Below are 17,897 nucleotides of genomic sequence, written 5' to 3' on the forward strand. Positions count from 1 at the left end.
GGGTCCGAAGGATACTCACATTGCTACCAGTGCCTTCATCTTGGACTTCAAGGGTGATACATATGGGAGAAGGTCAAGGTGATGGTCTGTCACTGTGATGTCAAGCCCTATATCCCTCCCCAGACGTGTGCTAGGATAATCACATTGCTACCAGTGCCTTCATCTTGGACTTCAAGGGTGATACATATGGGAGAAGGTCAAGGTGATGGTCTGTCACTGTGATGTCAAGCCCTATATCCCTCCCCAGACGTGGTGCTAGGATAATCACATTGCTACCAGTGCCTTCATCTTGGACTTCGAGGGTGATACATACCGGAGAAGGTCAAGGTAATGGTCTGCCGCTGTGATGTCAAGCCCTATATCCCTCCCCCGACATGGTGCTTTAAGTGTAAGTTTGGCCATATGTCTTCCCACTGTACTTCCAGCCTCACATGTTGAGATTGCAGACACCCATCACATCCCAATACTCCACGTGCCCCGCCTGCCATCTGTGTCAGTTGCTGAGAGCATCATTCACCTCGCTCGCCAGACTGCAGGATCTTACAGAAAGAGCGGAAAATCATGGAATATAAGACCCTGGACTGACTGACCTATACTGAGGCTATGAGGAAATACAAATGACTCAATACTGTGTGAATGACTTCCTCATATGCCGCCGCTACGACAACCATGGTAGCCCCATCAGTTCAGCGAATTCCAGTCAGCTCCCTGAGCTGTGTGACTCCACATGCCCCCTCAACCAGGGGGACACTACCCACCCTGTTACTCCTGCACCACCTACCTTGGGAGCAAACCCCCCCCCCCCCCCCTCCACCCACGTCCCATCGGGGATGTCTGTCCCCGCTTCTAAGCTGGAGAAGCATCCAACTTCTTCGGCTACTCTTGCTCACAAGGGGTCCTTTGGGCCCCTCCCCTCCCAGGATTCCACAAGTGGGAAGAATGACACCCAACAGTGGCATAAGTGCCCACAAGCAGTTGGTCGTAGGGCTTCGCAATCCTCCTCCTTCCTGGAGACTGAATCAGTGAAGCCCTCCTGGCCAGTGAAACCCGAGAAGCAGTGAGAAAAGTCCAAGGAGAAGACCTCTAAGACCAAGGATCTTGTGATGGCACCCACCCCACCACAACCTACAAGCTCTGCATCTGAGGACAAGGTAGCGATTCTGGCGTCCGTTGAGGACCTAGATTGTGGCAGACCCTCAGACACGATGGATGTCACTCGCACAGGTACTCAATCAGTGGCAGCAGGTGACCCAGCAGCGTAATCTGCGTCCTTGGTCCCTTCACACCTTTCTTGGCCATGAACAATGTCATCCTCCAGTGGAGCTGCAGCGGTTTTTTCCACCATCTTGCTGATCTCCGACTACTTCACTCTTTCCTCTGCATTGCTCTTCAGGAAACTTTGTTTCCGGCGATGCAAACCCCTGCCCTCCATGGCTATCGGGGTTACTATAAAAACTGGGCAGCATATGATAGAGTGTCTGGTGGCGTCTGCATCTATGTCCTTCACTCTCTTTACAGTGAGTGTGTCCCTCTACAAACACCCTTAGAGGCTGTCGCTGTTTGGGTGTGGATGCCTCAGGCTGTTACTGTCTGCAGTCTTTATCTTCCACTGGATGGTGATGCCCCACAGCATGTCTTGGCTGCACTGATAGCCCAACTGCCGCCACCTTTTCTGTTACTGGACGACTTCAACACCCATAACCCTCTGTGGGGTAGATCAGTGGCAACAGGCCGAGGCAGCATCATTGAACAAGTGTTGGCACAGCTCAATTCTCTTTTAAATAATGGTGCCTTCACATATTTCAGTGTGGCGCATGACACAAACTCAGCTATCGACCTTTCGATTTGCAGCCCTAGCCTATTACCATCTGTCCAATGGAGTATGCATGACAACTTGTGCGGTAGTGACCACTTTCTGATCTTTCTGTCACTGCCACAGCATCGCACTTCTGGGCGCCCCTGTCAATGGGCCATGAATAAGGCTGACTGGGACTTGTTCACCTCCATTGCCACTATTGGACCTCTTTCCACTGACACCATTGATGTGGTGGTTCACTCGGTCACCACAGGCATCGTTACTGCCGCAGAATCTTCCATTCCCTGTTCTTCTGTGTCCCCTCAGTGGCAGACTGTGCCTTGGTGGTCACCTGAGATTGCTGAGGCGATTTAAGATCGCAGGCGGGACCTCCAGCGTCACAAGCAGCATCCCTCATTGGAACACCTCACTGCCTTTAAACAGCTCCGTGTGCGAGCCCACTGCTTCATTCGCCAATGCAAGCAGGAGTGCTGGAAATGGTACGTCTCCACCATTGGCCTCTGTACCTCTCCATTGCAGGTTTGGGCAAAGATTAAGCGTCTCTATTGCTTTTGGACCCCATCAGCGTACCTGCGCTTTCACTGAATGGAGTGATCTGTACTGACTCTGACACAACTGCAAACCACTTAACAGAGCATTTTGCTCAGAGTTCTGCTTCTGCAAATTACCCACTGGCCTTCCGCTCCCTGAAAGAGCGGTTGAAATGTCAGAGCTTTTCATTTCACACGCGCCACCCTGAATCATACAATGCTCCATTCAGTGAGTGGGAATTCCAAAGTGCCCTAGCTGCTTGCCCTGATATGGATCCCTGGCCAGATCACATCCACTGTCAGATGCTCAAACACCTTTCGGTGGACTGCCAGTGATGCCTCCTAGACCTTTTCAACCATATCTGGGTTGAGGGTGAGTTCCCGTCACAGTGGTGGGAAAGCATCATAATCCCTGTGTTGAAACATGGCAAGAACCTCCTGGAGGTAGACAGCTACCATCCCATTAGCCTCAACAACGTTCTTTGCAAGTTGCTCAAACACATGGTGAGCTTGAGGTTGAGTTGGATACTTGAGTCTCAGGGCCTTCTGGCTCCCTCTCAGGGTGGGTTCTGTAAGGGCCACTGTGCTGTTGATAATCTGGTGTGCCTGAAGTCTGCCATCCATATGGCCTTTGTCCACCGTCAGCATCTGGTCGCCGTCTTTTTGACATGCGGAAGGCGTACGATATGACATGGCGACATCACATCCTCTCCACGCTTCATGGTTGGGGCTGGAGTCTGCCATCCATATGGCCTTTGCCCACCGTCAGCATCTAGTCACTGTCTTTCTGACATGTGGAATGTGTACGATATGACATGGCGACATCACATCCTCTCCACGCTTCATGGTTGGGAGTCTTCACGGTCCACTCCTGATTTTCATACAAAATTTTCTGTCACTTCGTCCCTTCTGCATGCAAGTTGTGACCTCCCATTGTTCCTCCCAAGTCCAGTAGAATGTTGTCCCACTAGGCTCTGTCTTGAGTGTCTGCCTCTTTTTAGTTGCTATCAATGGGCTCGCTGCAGCTGTGGGAACGTCTGTATCAGCTTCTTTGTATGCTGATGACTTTTGCCTGTACGATGGCTCCACTGGCATTGCAGTTGCTGAACAGTAGCTACAGGGCACTATCCGCAAGGCCCAGTCTTGGGCCGTATCATGTGCTTCCAGTTTATGGCCGCCAAGACTTGCGTCATGCATTTTTGCCAGCGTTGCACTGTTCTCCCTGAGCCATGGCTTTATCTTGATGGCATACCTCTTGCTGTGGAGGAGATGCTTCGGTTTTTGGGTTTGCATTTTGATGCCTGGTTGATTTGGCTCCTTCATATTTGGAAGCTTAAACAAACACGCTGGCGGCATCTTAACGCTCTATGTTGCTTGAGTCACACCAGCCTTGGGTGCCACTTGGTCTACCCTTCTATGGCAGTACCAGGTGTTAATTCAGTCCTGTCTTGATTGTGGTAGCCTGGCTTACAGTTTGGCATCACCTTCTATGTTGCAGTTGCTTTTTCACAGCAGGATTCGATTCTCCACTCGAGCTTTCCGGACAAGCCCTGTCAGCAGCATCCTTGAGGAGGCTGGTGTCCCTCCATTGCGGATGCGGCACCATCAAATGCTTGCCACTCATGCTGCACAAGTTTGCAGCTTGCCTGGACATTCCAATTAGTGTCTGCTGTTCCCCAACTCGGTCGTCCATCTTCTGGAATGGCGGTCCCGGCCAGGGTGTATGATCACGGTTTGCATCAGGGCACTTCTCTCTGGGCTTGAGGTTTCCCCTCTTCCACCTCTTTTCTGGGCTCCACTACATCTACCCCTGTGGTGTGTGCCCCACCCATGCCTTCGGCTCGATCTGGCACAGGGCCCGAAGGACTCAGCCCCTCCTGAGGCCCTCTGCCATCACCTTCTTTCAATAATTGTCGCGTTTCAAGGATCTGACGTGGTCTATACCAACGGTTCAATCGTTGCTGGTCGCATCGGTTATGCTCTTACTCTGGGGGATCACTATGAACAATGCTCATTGCCAGCTGACTGCAGTGTTTTCACTACAGAGCTGGTCGCTATCTCTCCCGCCAGAGAGCATATCTGCTCCTCCTCAGGTGAGTCCTGAGCAGTTTATGAGCTATCGACCAGTCTTTTCCTCACTCTCATCTGGTGATGGCTATCCAGGAGTCCATCCATACTCCTGCGGCCACTTTGTGGTCTTTGTGTGGACCCTAGGTCACGTCAGCATCCCGGGAAATGAACATGTTGACATGCTGTCCAAACAGGCTGTCGGTGCACCAGCCTTGGAGATTGTCCTTTTGGAGATTGACCTCAGGTCAGTTTTGTGGCAGAAGGTACTTGGCACCTGGGGTGAAGAATGGCGCACCCTGCCTTCACCCAAAAAACTTTGGGCCACCAAGGAGGCTACCTGTGCGTGGCACTCCTCCTTGCGGGTCTCTCGCAAGGACTCTGTTATCATCTGCCGGCTGCTTATTGGCCACACCTGGATGAGGCACCATTATTTATTGTGCCGTGAGGATCCACCTTTTTGTTGCTGTGGGTCAGCTTTGGCGGTCTTCCACATCTTGTTGGACTGCCTGCTTTTAACTCCACTCAGGCAGACATTTGCGCTCCCTGATACGCTTCCTGCACTTTTATCAGATGACGTTGCAATGGTAGACTTAGTTTTGAGTTTTATTCATGCAGGGGGTTTTTATCACTCGATTTAAGTGTTTGTCCTTTTTTGTGTTGAGTCTGACCTTTGACCTACGATTTTCAACTGGGCCTTGTAGCGCATTTCTTGGTAGTTGCCTTTACCTTTTTTGTTTCTGTGGTCAGCCAACCGCTGTCACACTCTGTGTGATTTTAATTCCTTGTGTCTGGTTTCTGTCTGTGTCTTTCTTGTCCTGTGTCATCTCTTCTCATCTCCATTGTTTGTTCTCATTCTTTGTGAGTGTTTAAAGTTCATGAAGAAAGGGGGAGTGGCCCTAGTAGTCTGGTCCCTTCAATCCCACAAACCAACCAATCAACCAACCTGCCAGGCCTTATTAAAGAAAATCTAGATTCTGGCTAGTGCCTAGGCATTGGCATTGCACTATTTCATATTTTCAACACATGTTCTAGGACATCAGTCCCCTGTTTTCAGGCTTCTGTCACAGTTCATTCAGTCTTGAATGAACTGTGACAGAAGGCCAAACAACAGGGGACTGATGTACTAGGAGACATATTGGAATTATGAAATAGAGCATTGATAATGGCTAGCCACTAGCCAAAATCTAGATTTCCTTTAATAAAGCCTGAAAGGAAAGGACAACTGATTGCTGTGCTCCATCATTTTGAAAGTCAAATCACATTCATCGAGTGCATTACACAGTCCTAATGGAAAGTAACTTAAACTTGATTATATCCCATAAATGTTCAGTGGGATTCATGTTGGGCAGTCTAGGTGGCCAAAAATTGTGCATGAACTATCCAAAATGTTTTTCAAACCAAACATGAACAATCATGACCCAGTGACATAGCACATTGTCACCCAAAAAGTTTTGTTATTGTTTGTGAACATGAAGTCCATGAATGGCTGAAGATGGTCTCCAAGTAACTGAACATAACCACTTCCAGTCAATGATCAGTTCAGTTGGACCAGAGGATCCAGTCCATTCCATGTAAATACAGCCCACACCATTATGAAGACACCACCAGCTTGCACCGTGCCTTGTTGACAGCTTGGGTCCATGGCTTCACCCCACTTGAACCCTACCATTAGCTCTTACCAATTGAAATTGCTGAAATTGGGACGCATCTGACCAGGCCACAGTTTTCCAATCATCTAGGGTACAACCAATATGGAGACGATCTCAATATAGGCACTGCAGGGGATGTCATGCTGTTAGCAAAAGTATTGTCATAGCCTCTTAACTACTGTCATAGCCTCTTAACACCAAATTTCACTGTGCTGTCCTAGAAGACACATTCATCATACTTCCCTCATCAATTTCTGTGCTTATTTCATGCAGGTTTGCTTGTCTGTTAGCACTTGCATCTTTACATAAACACATTGGCCCCTACGTTGTCCGTGGTGAGAGGTAAAGCCTGAAATTTGGTGTCCACAGCACACTCTTGACACTGTGGATCATGGAAAACTGAATTTCATAATGATTTTGAAGATAGAATGTCCCATGTATCTAACACCAACTACCACTTCACGTTCAAAGTCTGTTAATTTCTGTCATGCAGCCATAATCATGTCAGATACCTGTTCACATAAATCACCTGAGTACGAATGACAGCTTTTTCAATGCAATGGCCTTTTACACTTCATGTGTGCGATACTAGTCAAAGAGGATTTTACAACTTTGGAATGAAATAGAAATTTTTTGAGATAGCTTACAGAATTGGTAGATCTGCCATTCTGCAGCAAACAACTTCAAGTTTGATTCACATGGTGCATCAGTATCCCATTTTGCAACCAGGAGTGCCAGCTTAGTGCACAGTTATAAGGTTGCTTTCACTGGAGCAGAGCATGCTTGCTCTGTGTTTTGATTTCATAAAATGAACTTTTCAACAACTGTTGTAAATTTTGCACTGAATATGCTAAATAATCTCCAGGTAGGTGTATAATTTTTTCTTGGCACAAGAACTTTATTGACATGGGTTGTTCACTGTGACATGTAGGGTCAGAGCTGTGAAGGGCCAATTGTGTGGCCAACTCAGTCACAGCCACTTCACATCACTGGATTTCTTTCTAGGGGGTTTCATTGAAGACTGTGTGTATGTACCTCCAAAACCAAATAATTTAGCTAACCTAAAAAATCGAATCTACAGTGCTGTTGCACAAGTTACACCCAGTTTGCTGCAATGGGTATGGGAAGAAATTGACTACTGGTGGGATGTTTGGTGCATCACAAGTGGTGTAGTCACATCAGACCAAAATGACATTTGACATTTTTATGTGAAATTTGAGATTTTTTGCTCCAAAGTGACACATCTACCAATTCTGTAAGTTATCTCAATGACACATGTAGGTGTTGGAAACATGCAGCAGTCCTCAGGAGTTAGGCCTAAGTCATTTCAAAGTGTAACAGAAAGAAAAAGGTTCTGCTGCTAGGTAGTTCACATGGTAGAGGTGTGGACCAGCAGTTGCAGGAAGTGTTGGGGAGTGAATACCAGGTCGCCAGCATTGTGAAGCCTAGTGCAGGGTTGGCTCAGGTGACTGACAGCATAGCAGCATAGGAGAGTTACGTAGGAATTTTATGGAGGAGGATCAGGTAGTTATAGTGGGTGAATCAGGGAATAGTCTTAATATGGATGGGGAATATGATGTAGGTAGTGACCTGGTAAGGATAGTTACCCAAGCTGGTGACACTAATGTGCATTTCATGCAACTATTTCAGCATCATGATCTGTCTCATCTTAATGTGACTGTTAGGCATGTTAACATGGGGCTGGAGAAGGCACTGATGGTAGAGGACACGGGTCACATTGCAGTGGTGCCAGTTGAGTCTATCAGTAGATCAGATTTCACTTGGAATGGCCTGCACCTCAGTAGGTATGGGAAGGAGAGGATGGCAAAGCTTATAGGTGAAAATGTTGTGCGTGGTGGTGGGATCACTCACGGAAAAATTCCTGTAGTAGTTGGTGTTAGAGCTGCACCGTTTTTTAGATTGGAGTCAGTTGATAGGTTTACCTGCTTAAAGGCAGTCCCTCTAACTAAGGAATCACCTTCAGATGATTAGAAATAAAGTTAGTGAACTGCTTATAGATGTTGACTGAAATTATTGGTATATTGGAGCACCACTTAAATAATTTGACAATTCAGAGGCTTTCTTTACCAGAATACTGATTAGTTGTCTATTTTTCAAGGAGGTCCTTGTGGAGTGGGGGAGTGGTCATGTATGTAAAGAACAGTATTCTGTTTGAGTCCATCATGGCACTGCACTGAACAGATATTTGAATGTTGGCAGTTGAATTTAGTGAACCTAAACTTCTAATTGTTGTTGTTTATAGGTCCCCTAACTCTGACTTCAGAGCATTTCTGCTCAGGCTAGAGAGGGTTCTTGATTCACTTTATAGGAAGTACCAGAAATTAGTTACATTTTGTATATGATTGTGCAAGAAAAAGGATGATGGTAGATCTCGTAAATTCATATGATCTGATGCAGACTATGTCCTTTCCAACTAGAGTGCAGTGGGGAACAGTAGCACAGCCATAGACAATATTTTTATTCATTCTTCATTAGTAGATTGGCATTCTATTAGTAAAAGGGTGACAGTATTTTTATTCATTCTTCATTAGTAGATTGGCATTCTGTTAGTAAAAGGGTGAATGGCCTTTCAGACCATGATGCACAAATTTTAACACTAAAAGGCATTTGTACTCAAACAAATGCCACATATAATTACAAACTATGTAGGAAAGCTAATCCATTGGCAATAGAGAGTTTTTAAAACTCGTCAAGGAACAAGAGTGGCAGGATGTTTATAGTGCTGATAACATAGGTGTCAAATATAATGATTTCCTTAACACATTTATCACGTTCTTTGAGAGATGCTTTCCATTAGAAAGTTCTAAATAGGATACTAGCAGTAAAATGCAGCATGGGTGGCTGACTAGAGGGTAAGGATATCATGTAGAACAAAGAAGGAATTACATCAGAATGTTAAAAGTAGTCACAATCAAGCTATAGTAGCACATTACAAACAGTATTATGAGGTGCTTAAAATGTTATTAGGAAGGCAAAGAGTATGTGGTACACAAATATAATAGTTAATTCACAGGATAAAATTAAAACCATATGGTCAGTGGTGAAGGAAGTGTCTTGTCAGCAGCACAACCCCGACAATATAAAGTCAGTGCGTAGCAAAAATATTTCTGTTACTGATAAATCAGATATATGTACAGTATTTAACAATCATTTTCTGAGCATAGCTGGTGAATTAAACAAAAATTTAGTTTCCACAGGGAATCATATAACTCTCTTGGCAAATGCCTTTCCGAGATTGATGTCTCAAATCCTCCTCTGTGATACGGATAACGGGGGATTGAGCCAATAATTAAGTCACTGATGACTAAGGACTCTCATGGATATGATGGAGTGCCGAGCAGAATGTTAAAGTACTGTGCTGCACATGTTAGCCCTGTATTTAGCCATATTTGTAATTTTTCTTTTAGGGATTGTCAGTTTCCTGAAAGATTAAAGTACTCAGCAGTAAAACTGCTTTACAAAAAGGGAGAAAGCGATAATGTAGACAATTTTAGAACTATTTCTATGCCATCAGTGTTTGCTCAAGTTATAGAAAAGGCTGTGTATGTCGGGTTAATTGATCATTTTATATCACATGATTTGCTATCAAATGTGCAGTTTGGCTTTAGAAGTCATTTAACAACTGGAAACGCTATATTTTCTTTTCTCTGTGAGGTACTGGATGAGTTAAAGAAAACGTTTTGAATGCTAGGCATATTTTTTGATTGTGTCAATCACAAAATATTGCTCCAGAAGTTGGATCGCTATGGAATGCGGGGAGTAGCTCACAATTGGTGCATTTTCTTACCTTAACAACAGACAGCAAATGGTCATTATTTATAGTGTTGAGAATGGCTGTGATGTGGGGTCTGAGTGGGGTATGGGTCAACCGGGGGGGGGGGGGGGGGGGGTGCCCCAGGGATCAGTGTTCCTGTTCCTTATTTATGTAAATTATATGCCATCTAGTATTACAGGTAACTCTAAAATATTTATGTTTGCTGATGAGACTAGCTTGGTAGTAAAGGATGTTGTGTGCAGCATTAGCTCAGTGTAAAATAGTGCAGTTAATGACATAAGTTCATGGCTTGTAGAAAATAAACTAATGCTAAATCAGAGTAAGACTCATCTTTTACAGTTTCTAACACACAATTCAACAAAACCCGATGTTTGAATTTCACAGAATGGGTTTATGATTAGTGAAACTGAAGAGTTCAGATTTCTAGGTGTTCAGATAGACAGTAAACTGTCTTGGAAAATCCATGTTTAGGATCTTGTTCAAAGACTTAATGTTGCCGTTTTTACTATTCGAATGGTATCTGAAGTAAGTGATTGTTCAACACAAAAATTAGTATACTTTGCTTATTTTCATTTGCTTATGTCATATCAAATTATAGTTTTGGGTAACTCTTCCCATTCTAAAAGGATACTTTTGGCTCATAAATGGGTGGTTCAGGCAATAAGTGGTGTAAATTCGTGAACTTCTTGTCGACCCCTATTCACTACTCTGGGTATTTTGACATTTGCCCCTCAATACATATATTCTTTATTGTTATTTCTTGTTAACAATATTAGCTTATTCCAAACAATAAGCAGCTTTCAGTCAGTTAATACTCGGCAGAAATCCAACCTGCATTTTGACCGGACTTCCTTAACTCTTGTGCAGAAAGGTGTGCAGTATACTGCTGTATCCATTTTCAATAAGCTACCACAAGAATTCAAAAATATTGGCAGTAATCCATGCACTTTCAAATCTAAACTGAAGAGTTTTCTCGTGGGTCACTCCTTCTATTCTGTCTAGGAGTTCCTGGAAAAATTAAGATGATGTTATATTGTTGATTGCGCGTATTTAAACTTATGGCTTGACTTTTTTTGGGTTAATATAAATTTTATTTTTGTCTGTTATTACTTTTATGTTGTAATTTGATGTTCTGACACATTTCATAATCTTGGAGATTTGCTCTTCAATTTGGTCCTACAGAACTTGATGTGTGAATAAATAAAGAAATTTGTAAAGTCCTTTTTGATTCACACTGTATGTGCATATCACTATCCCATGGCTTTTGTCACATCACTTTGATTCTATCCATATAAAATACTGGTGGTTCGGTAAATTAAAGATAGAGATGTTGTAAGCTGCATGTCATATATACTGATAGTCCAATGTAAGCATTGCATTTGGTTCTCTAGTGCATTAGTGGTGGCAGTTGCTGTGCAAAGGCAGAAGGTTAATTATGTGGTAAAAGACAATTCTTGCTAGTGTGTGAACTTGTGTGCTGTGTAATAGTGCAGACAACATATTCAGTGCAAACATTAAGCTGATTGGTCCATGTTATAAATTGGTATTTGTATACATCTGTTGTGACACATTCACTGAACTGAGAACATTCTGATTATGCACAAAAATGAGCATTCAGTAGACTAGTGTGGTTTGACTGTGAAAGTGATTAATATTTATCTATGAGAACAGCTTTGAACAGTGTTGCTCAGCAAAGAACAAATTCCAGAAAAGATTGATCTTTACCAGGACTGTGTTATGTTAATTGGTATAATAGCAACCATTCATTCCCTCCATGTCAAACTTTCTATTGTACTAAAACATTTCATTATATCTACAAATACTGTTATTCCACCTGGGCTGTTCACAGTGTGTATTTATTTATGTAGAGTAGCCTAGGGAAACAGAGTTCCGCATTACTGAACAGTAGATACACACATGAAGACTGCAAATGTGAAATGTTCCAAGGGCCAAATCCCACATTAGTCAAGATAGTGAGAAAACAATCCATCCCTTTTCCTAAATAACTTATTTATTTCCAAAAAATTGAGATGATATTCTGATACCACAGAATTATGCTGCTCACCTCATCACTGCAAAAAGTAAAGAGGCAAATTAGAAAACAAATAATATATTAAGAGCAATCTAGATGCCATACCATGGAACTGTCTGGTTCTAAGTGCCAATAAGAAACTTTTTATTCCAAGTGCCATTAACACTAAGGCACTAAATTTTATTTGTGGTAATACAAGTACAGGAATATAGCAGTTATGTCTTAACAAGTAGAACTGTAGTCAGTAAAAGCCATTATCATATCTGTTAATTCTTTTACAAGAGGAAAACAAAATTAAATTCAATAAGAAAAATTTTTCAGTATTGTCTTTTACTTCTTACACATCTCCAGTCTCAGGATCAAATGTTGCAAAGTTTTTATGTAGAACTGTCCATACTGCTGAGGAAGAAATTACTTTGTGTCTTTACTTCTCTACTTTTTTACTGTTTCTGAAAATCACATTCTCTCTTTCCACTACAAATATGTTTTATTGATATAAAAAAAAGATTACATGTACTCTGATTAGCACACAAACTGCACATCAACTAAATGGATAAGAACTTGATACATGATGCTTGGAAGTCCAAACATAAGCACCGTCTGGCAAAAAGACCATGCACCATCTAGTAACAAATGTTTTACGTTTTCTCTCCCTGAGTTGACACTTGGAATAAGTCTAGGAATATGCAACAGAGAACCAAGAACACAACAACACTGAAAATACATTTTATGAAAAAATAGCACTGGAACATGTGACACTTCCACTCTTCATATGGCAAAAGAGCAGACTGTTCAGAAATTTGAAATATATGAAAAATTGAAAATTGTAAGGAAGTGGATTAATACAATGGAGCAGCGAGAGAAGCTTGAAGAAATAAGGAAATTTTGTGCAATAATGATAACAGTATCAGCTATGTGTATTAGTTTTTATTTATTTGTGACGTGTTTTGGTGGTACACTCCACCATATTCAAGTCCTTACATACAGCAAATATATCATTTATCATTATTGCTCATAAATATAACATATATTGTCCCAATGTCCACCAGAAGATGGATATTTGGTAATAAGAAGATTAGATGAAATTTAGATGAGGAGAAGTACTAAGTGAAGTTCAATTGTTTAAAATAAAATGAATACTGTGTATCTAGTGTTTATTGATCTCAAGGGCTTTCAAAAGAACTTTTATCCTTTATTTGTTCAGTGGAGAATATAGAACTATATCTGGCAGCTACAGCCTTCACTCAATAGTTGCTCGTCAAATGTGGAGTCATATTTTTGGAATCTGCAGCCATACCCAAGTTCAATCAATATACCTATGCTTGATAAACTATAAAACAGCAAAGATCAGACATCATTACTAGATAACAGTGGGGTCTATGCAGTTTCTCATTTCTGCGGTGATAATTATTGTATTAGTTTCCCATGCATAGCTGTAACTGATGGTTTGGCTAAACTGGAGCATAGCTGAGATGACAAATTATACAATAAAGGTAATGAAAAAACTATCTGCTCTTTAAATCTGGTAATATACTGACATGCAGCGTCTAAATCTTATAAATATTCTGTATTTGTATCTAATGTTGAAGTGTTTTACATGTAAGAGGCAGTAAAATGAAACCGAGAAAGATGGAAACAAGTATGTAAACAGTCTATTATTTCAAAAGTAATCATCATAACTGTTAATGCATTTATGCCACTGTGAGACAAATTATCAGTGCCTTCATGGAAAAATGTTTGTGGTTGCTGACATAAACAAGATTGTACCCAGATGTGCACCTTTTTGTCTGAAGCAAATTGATAACCATGAATGTCTTTCTTCATGCCTCCAAAAATATGGAAATCACATGGGAAGCGATTGGGACAGTGTGGAGGATGTGTAACTGCTTCCTAGTGAAATTTCACAGCATAGTGAAAATAATCTTAGCAACAGATGGGCAGGCACTATCCCACAACAGAATGATTCTGTCCATCAATGTCCTGGGCATTTGAAATAGATGGTGTGCTTTAAGGTTTGCAAAGTGTCCATGTACTGCTGTGTATTAATTGTGGCGCTATGTTTCAGAAACTCAACAAGCAGTGGGCTCTTGCAGTCAAAGAAAAAGGTTATCATGACTTTCTTGAAACTGGCATTCTTGTTGTTTCAACTACACTGCGTCAGTTCCTCTAGGAAGCCCTTGCACATCCTTCATATTGTCCCAATCTCACCCATGTGATACCCATATTTTTCAGCCCTGAAGAAAGACATTTGTAGGCATCCATTTGCTTTGAGTGAAGAGGTGGATGCCTATGTACAGTCAAGGTTCCTTGGCAACTGCAAAAATTTTTCCATGAAGGCATTTACCATCTTTTATTTATTTATTATCTGCTGGTAACACATAATTTTAAATGCATTATATTGTTAAAAATGTATAAACTTCTTACAATTGCAAATTACAAATATTTTACAATATTCTACAGTTACTAAACTTGTTTCTAATACAGTATCGTTTCTTATATTATTATTCATGTTAAATCCAAATCATACGGGCAATTTTTGTTAAGCCACTGCTATAGTCACTTTATGAAAGCATCCCTGTCAACATATTAGCTTCATTTGGTAATGAATTATGAAAGACAACTCCTTCATCATAGGGGCTTTTTGCTGTGAAAGTTAATCTTCTTTTAACCATATGAAAGTCTTTCTTGTGCCTTGTATCATGGTAGTGAATTTCATAATCATGGTAGTGAATTTCATTTTCCTCTTGGTGAACATAGTATCATCTTTCACTAGTGTAACGGTGTCTAGCATATACATGGCATTGTTGTTGTTGTGGTCTTTAATCCAAAGACTGGTTTGATGCAGCTCTTCATGCTACTTACTCTATCCTGTGCTAGCTTCATCATCTCCGAATAACTACTGCAACTTAAAGTCTTCTAAATCTGTTTATTGTATTCATCTATTGGTCTCCCTCTATAATTTGAAGCCTCTCCCCCTCGCCCCCTTCTTTCCATGTACATTTCCCTCCAGTACTAAATCAGTGATTCTTAATGTCTCAGAATGTATCCTATCAACTGATTCCTTCTTGTAGTCAAGTTGTGACACCAATTTCTTTTCTCCCCATTCAGTGTCTCCTCATCAGTTACATGGCATAAGCTGTTCAAATATTGAATCTACTGAATAAAACCAGGAAAAATCATGCATAAACCTACTTTTGCTATGATCTTCAAGGCCCTCTTCTGCAATATGAAAATCCTTTTTTTTGGTGTGGCAAGTGCCACCCCACTGTACTATTCCATAAGACAAGAAAGGGTATACTATTCTGAAATATTCAGTGCTTAGGTTTTCAGAGTTAAGGTATGGTAATAGTCTCTTAAACACCTATAGATTGGATTTTTTTTCAGACTGGTCAACCTGCTACTTTTGTGAAAATTGGTCCTCTATGTATAAACCCAAAAATTTGCATTCCAAACAGATTTTTGACCGATCTTCATCAATCAACATATTTTACCTATTGGGACCACTCGTTTTAAAGTAAATAATGTTTATTTTTTTCTGTGTCTACTTTTAAGTAGTCTCTTTCAAAGTGGGCTCCGGCTCTTTCAGCGAAGTTTTGGACCTCTTCTATTGGGCTCAGCTCACTGGTTGCACAACAGCCACCAGGTGTGTCATCAGCATACATACTGATCAAGTGCTTGTTATCTATAGAACTTGGAGAAATCTTTTGCATAACACATAAGTAGCAATGGACCTAAAGTAGAGCCCTGAGGAACACCAAAATGTATATCTCATATTCTTGACCATCTCCTTTCCAATATTTAACCATTATCCTATATAATTTCTGTACACTATTGTCTACCTTTTAAAAATGTTTCCGGTAATTGTGTGAGTTCTCCAGTGACACCACCATCGCTATTTTTGATAAGAGCATGTCTTGATTTACTCTATCAAAAGCTTTTGAGAGCTACAAGACCATGTCCCACAGTGGATTAAATATATTAATTACTTATGGCAATTACTTTTGAACTAATAAACAGTTTAATTACTTTTTTCCATTTGATTCATTTCATCTGATTGCTCCTTCTTTTATGAATGCTCTTAACATTTTGAAATGCTATATATTCATTTAAACATGTGTAGACAGTCTTAAAAATGTATTTACCTACATGCCTAAAAGTACCATTACCAAATGTATGTGAATTTTTCCTCTGTAGGGTTTTCTTTACATTTCAAAAGGGAATTTGGAGAATGGGAAAAAATAGTATTAACAGCAGATGATCTGAGTTATTTATTGAGTAATCTCCAATGTGGAACCAGATATTATTTGTATCTGCAGACCTTCAACCAACTGGGGCAAAGTTCACCTACACCCACAATCATGACACGCACTCAAGGCTCAGGTAAACTGTCATGCTGTGCTATTTATGTTTATTCTTGTAAAGTCATCATTTGAAACATTTCTCATTTTCTAAGGAGTGGAATATATGAATACATTGACAATACTTCCCTTGTGTTTATATCCTTGAGTATGATACTAAAAGCAGTGGCTGCTGCTGAGGCATTCCGCTGACAGTGCAAATAATAATAATAATAATAATAATAGTATGGTAGCGTTGAAAATATTAAAGAATTTTGGTAGTGATTCATATATTTCATAAGATATTGTATCAAACAAAATGTATAGGGAAACAGAAATACACACTTATTACAATAGCATCCTTCTTACGCACGGTAAGAGTTTGATATGTTCCTGGAGAACATGATAGCAAAGCTTTGTATAACAGAGATAGATAGATAGATAGAGAGAGAGAGAGAGAGAGAGAGAGGGGGGGGGGGGGGGCTGCTTTAGCCATCTTTTTTGCATGAGATATAAAACATAACACTAATGCTGAAAATCTCTCTAGCACACACAAATGGATGCGTGTGCACAGCACACTTTTTTACTGCTCACAGAGTATGTGCGGTGTCTTTTATGTGGCAGTCGTAAGTGGGAGGTGTTTTGATGTATGGTTGCTTATGGATACCACTGGAGATTGGGCCTGAACCACCACATTAATGACACTGCCAACCTCAGCTAATTATTGTGCTTTAGCCATTACCGAATGATTTATATGCTCCACTTTGCTCTGAGTTGTGCTTGCTGGTTGTTCCCATTTCTTATTTTGAAATGAGTGCAGAGGGCAATCTTGCTCTGTCAGAGAGTTTGAATACGACTCTCACAACACAAGACAGAATCAATGATCAATATGTCCATTATTACATTGGTTCTGCCTTCCCAGGAGCACAGAACATGGATGTAGGCTGCCATCTCTGTGAGAGGGAGACGAGGCTTGTGACCCCACTTTGCTCATCTCCCCTTTACATCCATCACTCCTTGTTCGTTTTGTGTTCACAGCCAACTGCCAGAAAAGTGTCTGCTACAACTTATAGTCTGAATTTTGGATATGAAATTTAATAAAATTACGAACATTTTAAACTAAAAGCATTGTCCTCACCAAAAGCAGCAACTCCATGACTTTGGGAAGATGGCTTCAAAATAATTAGCAAGAATGGTATTGGAAATCCATTCATCACTTCTTCATGTTAGCAAATAAATCTGTCACTCTAAAATTGAAATCTTCAATTTTACGCATGAATGACTTTTCACAGGATACCATCCCTAATGCACTCAGTTGTTCTTCTTTCATGGTGTTTCATAGGAATGTTTTAATTGTCTTGAGCATTGAAAAGCACCGCTCAGCTTCTGATATCAAGATAGGCATTGTGATTAGCAGTTTCAAAACTAGTCTCATCAAATGTGGCACAAAGTTTGTTCTCTAGAATCAGTGTAAGAAATGGAACTGCACCAGAAACTGCTCACAACTCAGGCCTAGCATAAAAGACTTGAAGCTCACCCTTCAACTTTCTTTTTTCCAGGTATGTATGTGTGTCTGTAATTTCAGGGTATTTGCCTGCAAAATTTGTGTTATATTTTTCAAACTGATTTACATGAAATAAGTTGGCTGCATTGAGGTATCCAGTGAA

General features: G+C 41.1%; 1 protein-coding gene across 1 annotated transcript in view; it reads left to right on the plus strand.

Moving 5' to 3' along the window:
• The window catches only part of LOC126471337 (Down syndrome cell adhesion molecule-like protein Dscam2), a 198,623-nt gene that overhangs the window by 115,577 nt on the left and 65,149 nt on the right, over positions 1–17,897 (plus strand). The window contains exon 9 of the mRNA XM_050099458.1: positions 16,088–16,273. Coding sequence (XP_049955415.1) covers positions 16,088–16,273 — 186 coding nt within the window. The remainder of the gene's footprint in view (positions 1–16,087; positions 16,274–17,897) is intronic.

This window comes from Schistocerca serialis, chromosome 3 (genome assembly GCF_023864345.2).
Source record: "Schistocerca serialis cubense isolate TAMUIC-IGC-003099 chromosome 3, iqSchSeri2.2, whole genome shotgun sequence".
NCBI classification, from domain to species: domain Eukaryota; kingdom Metazoa; phylum Arthropoda; class Insecta; order Orthoptera; family Acrididae; genus Schistocerca; species Schistocerca serialis.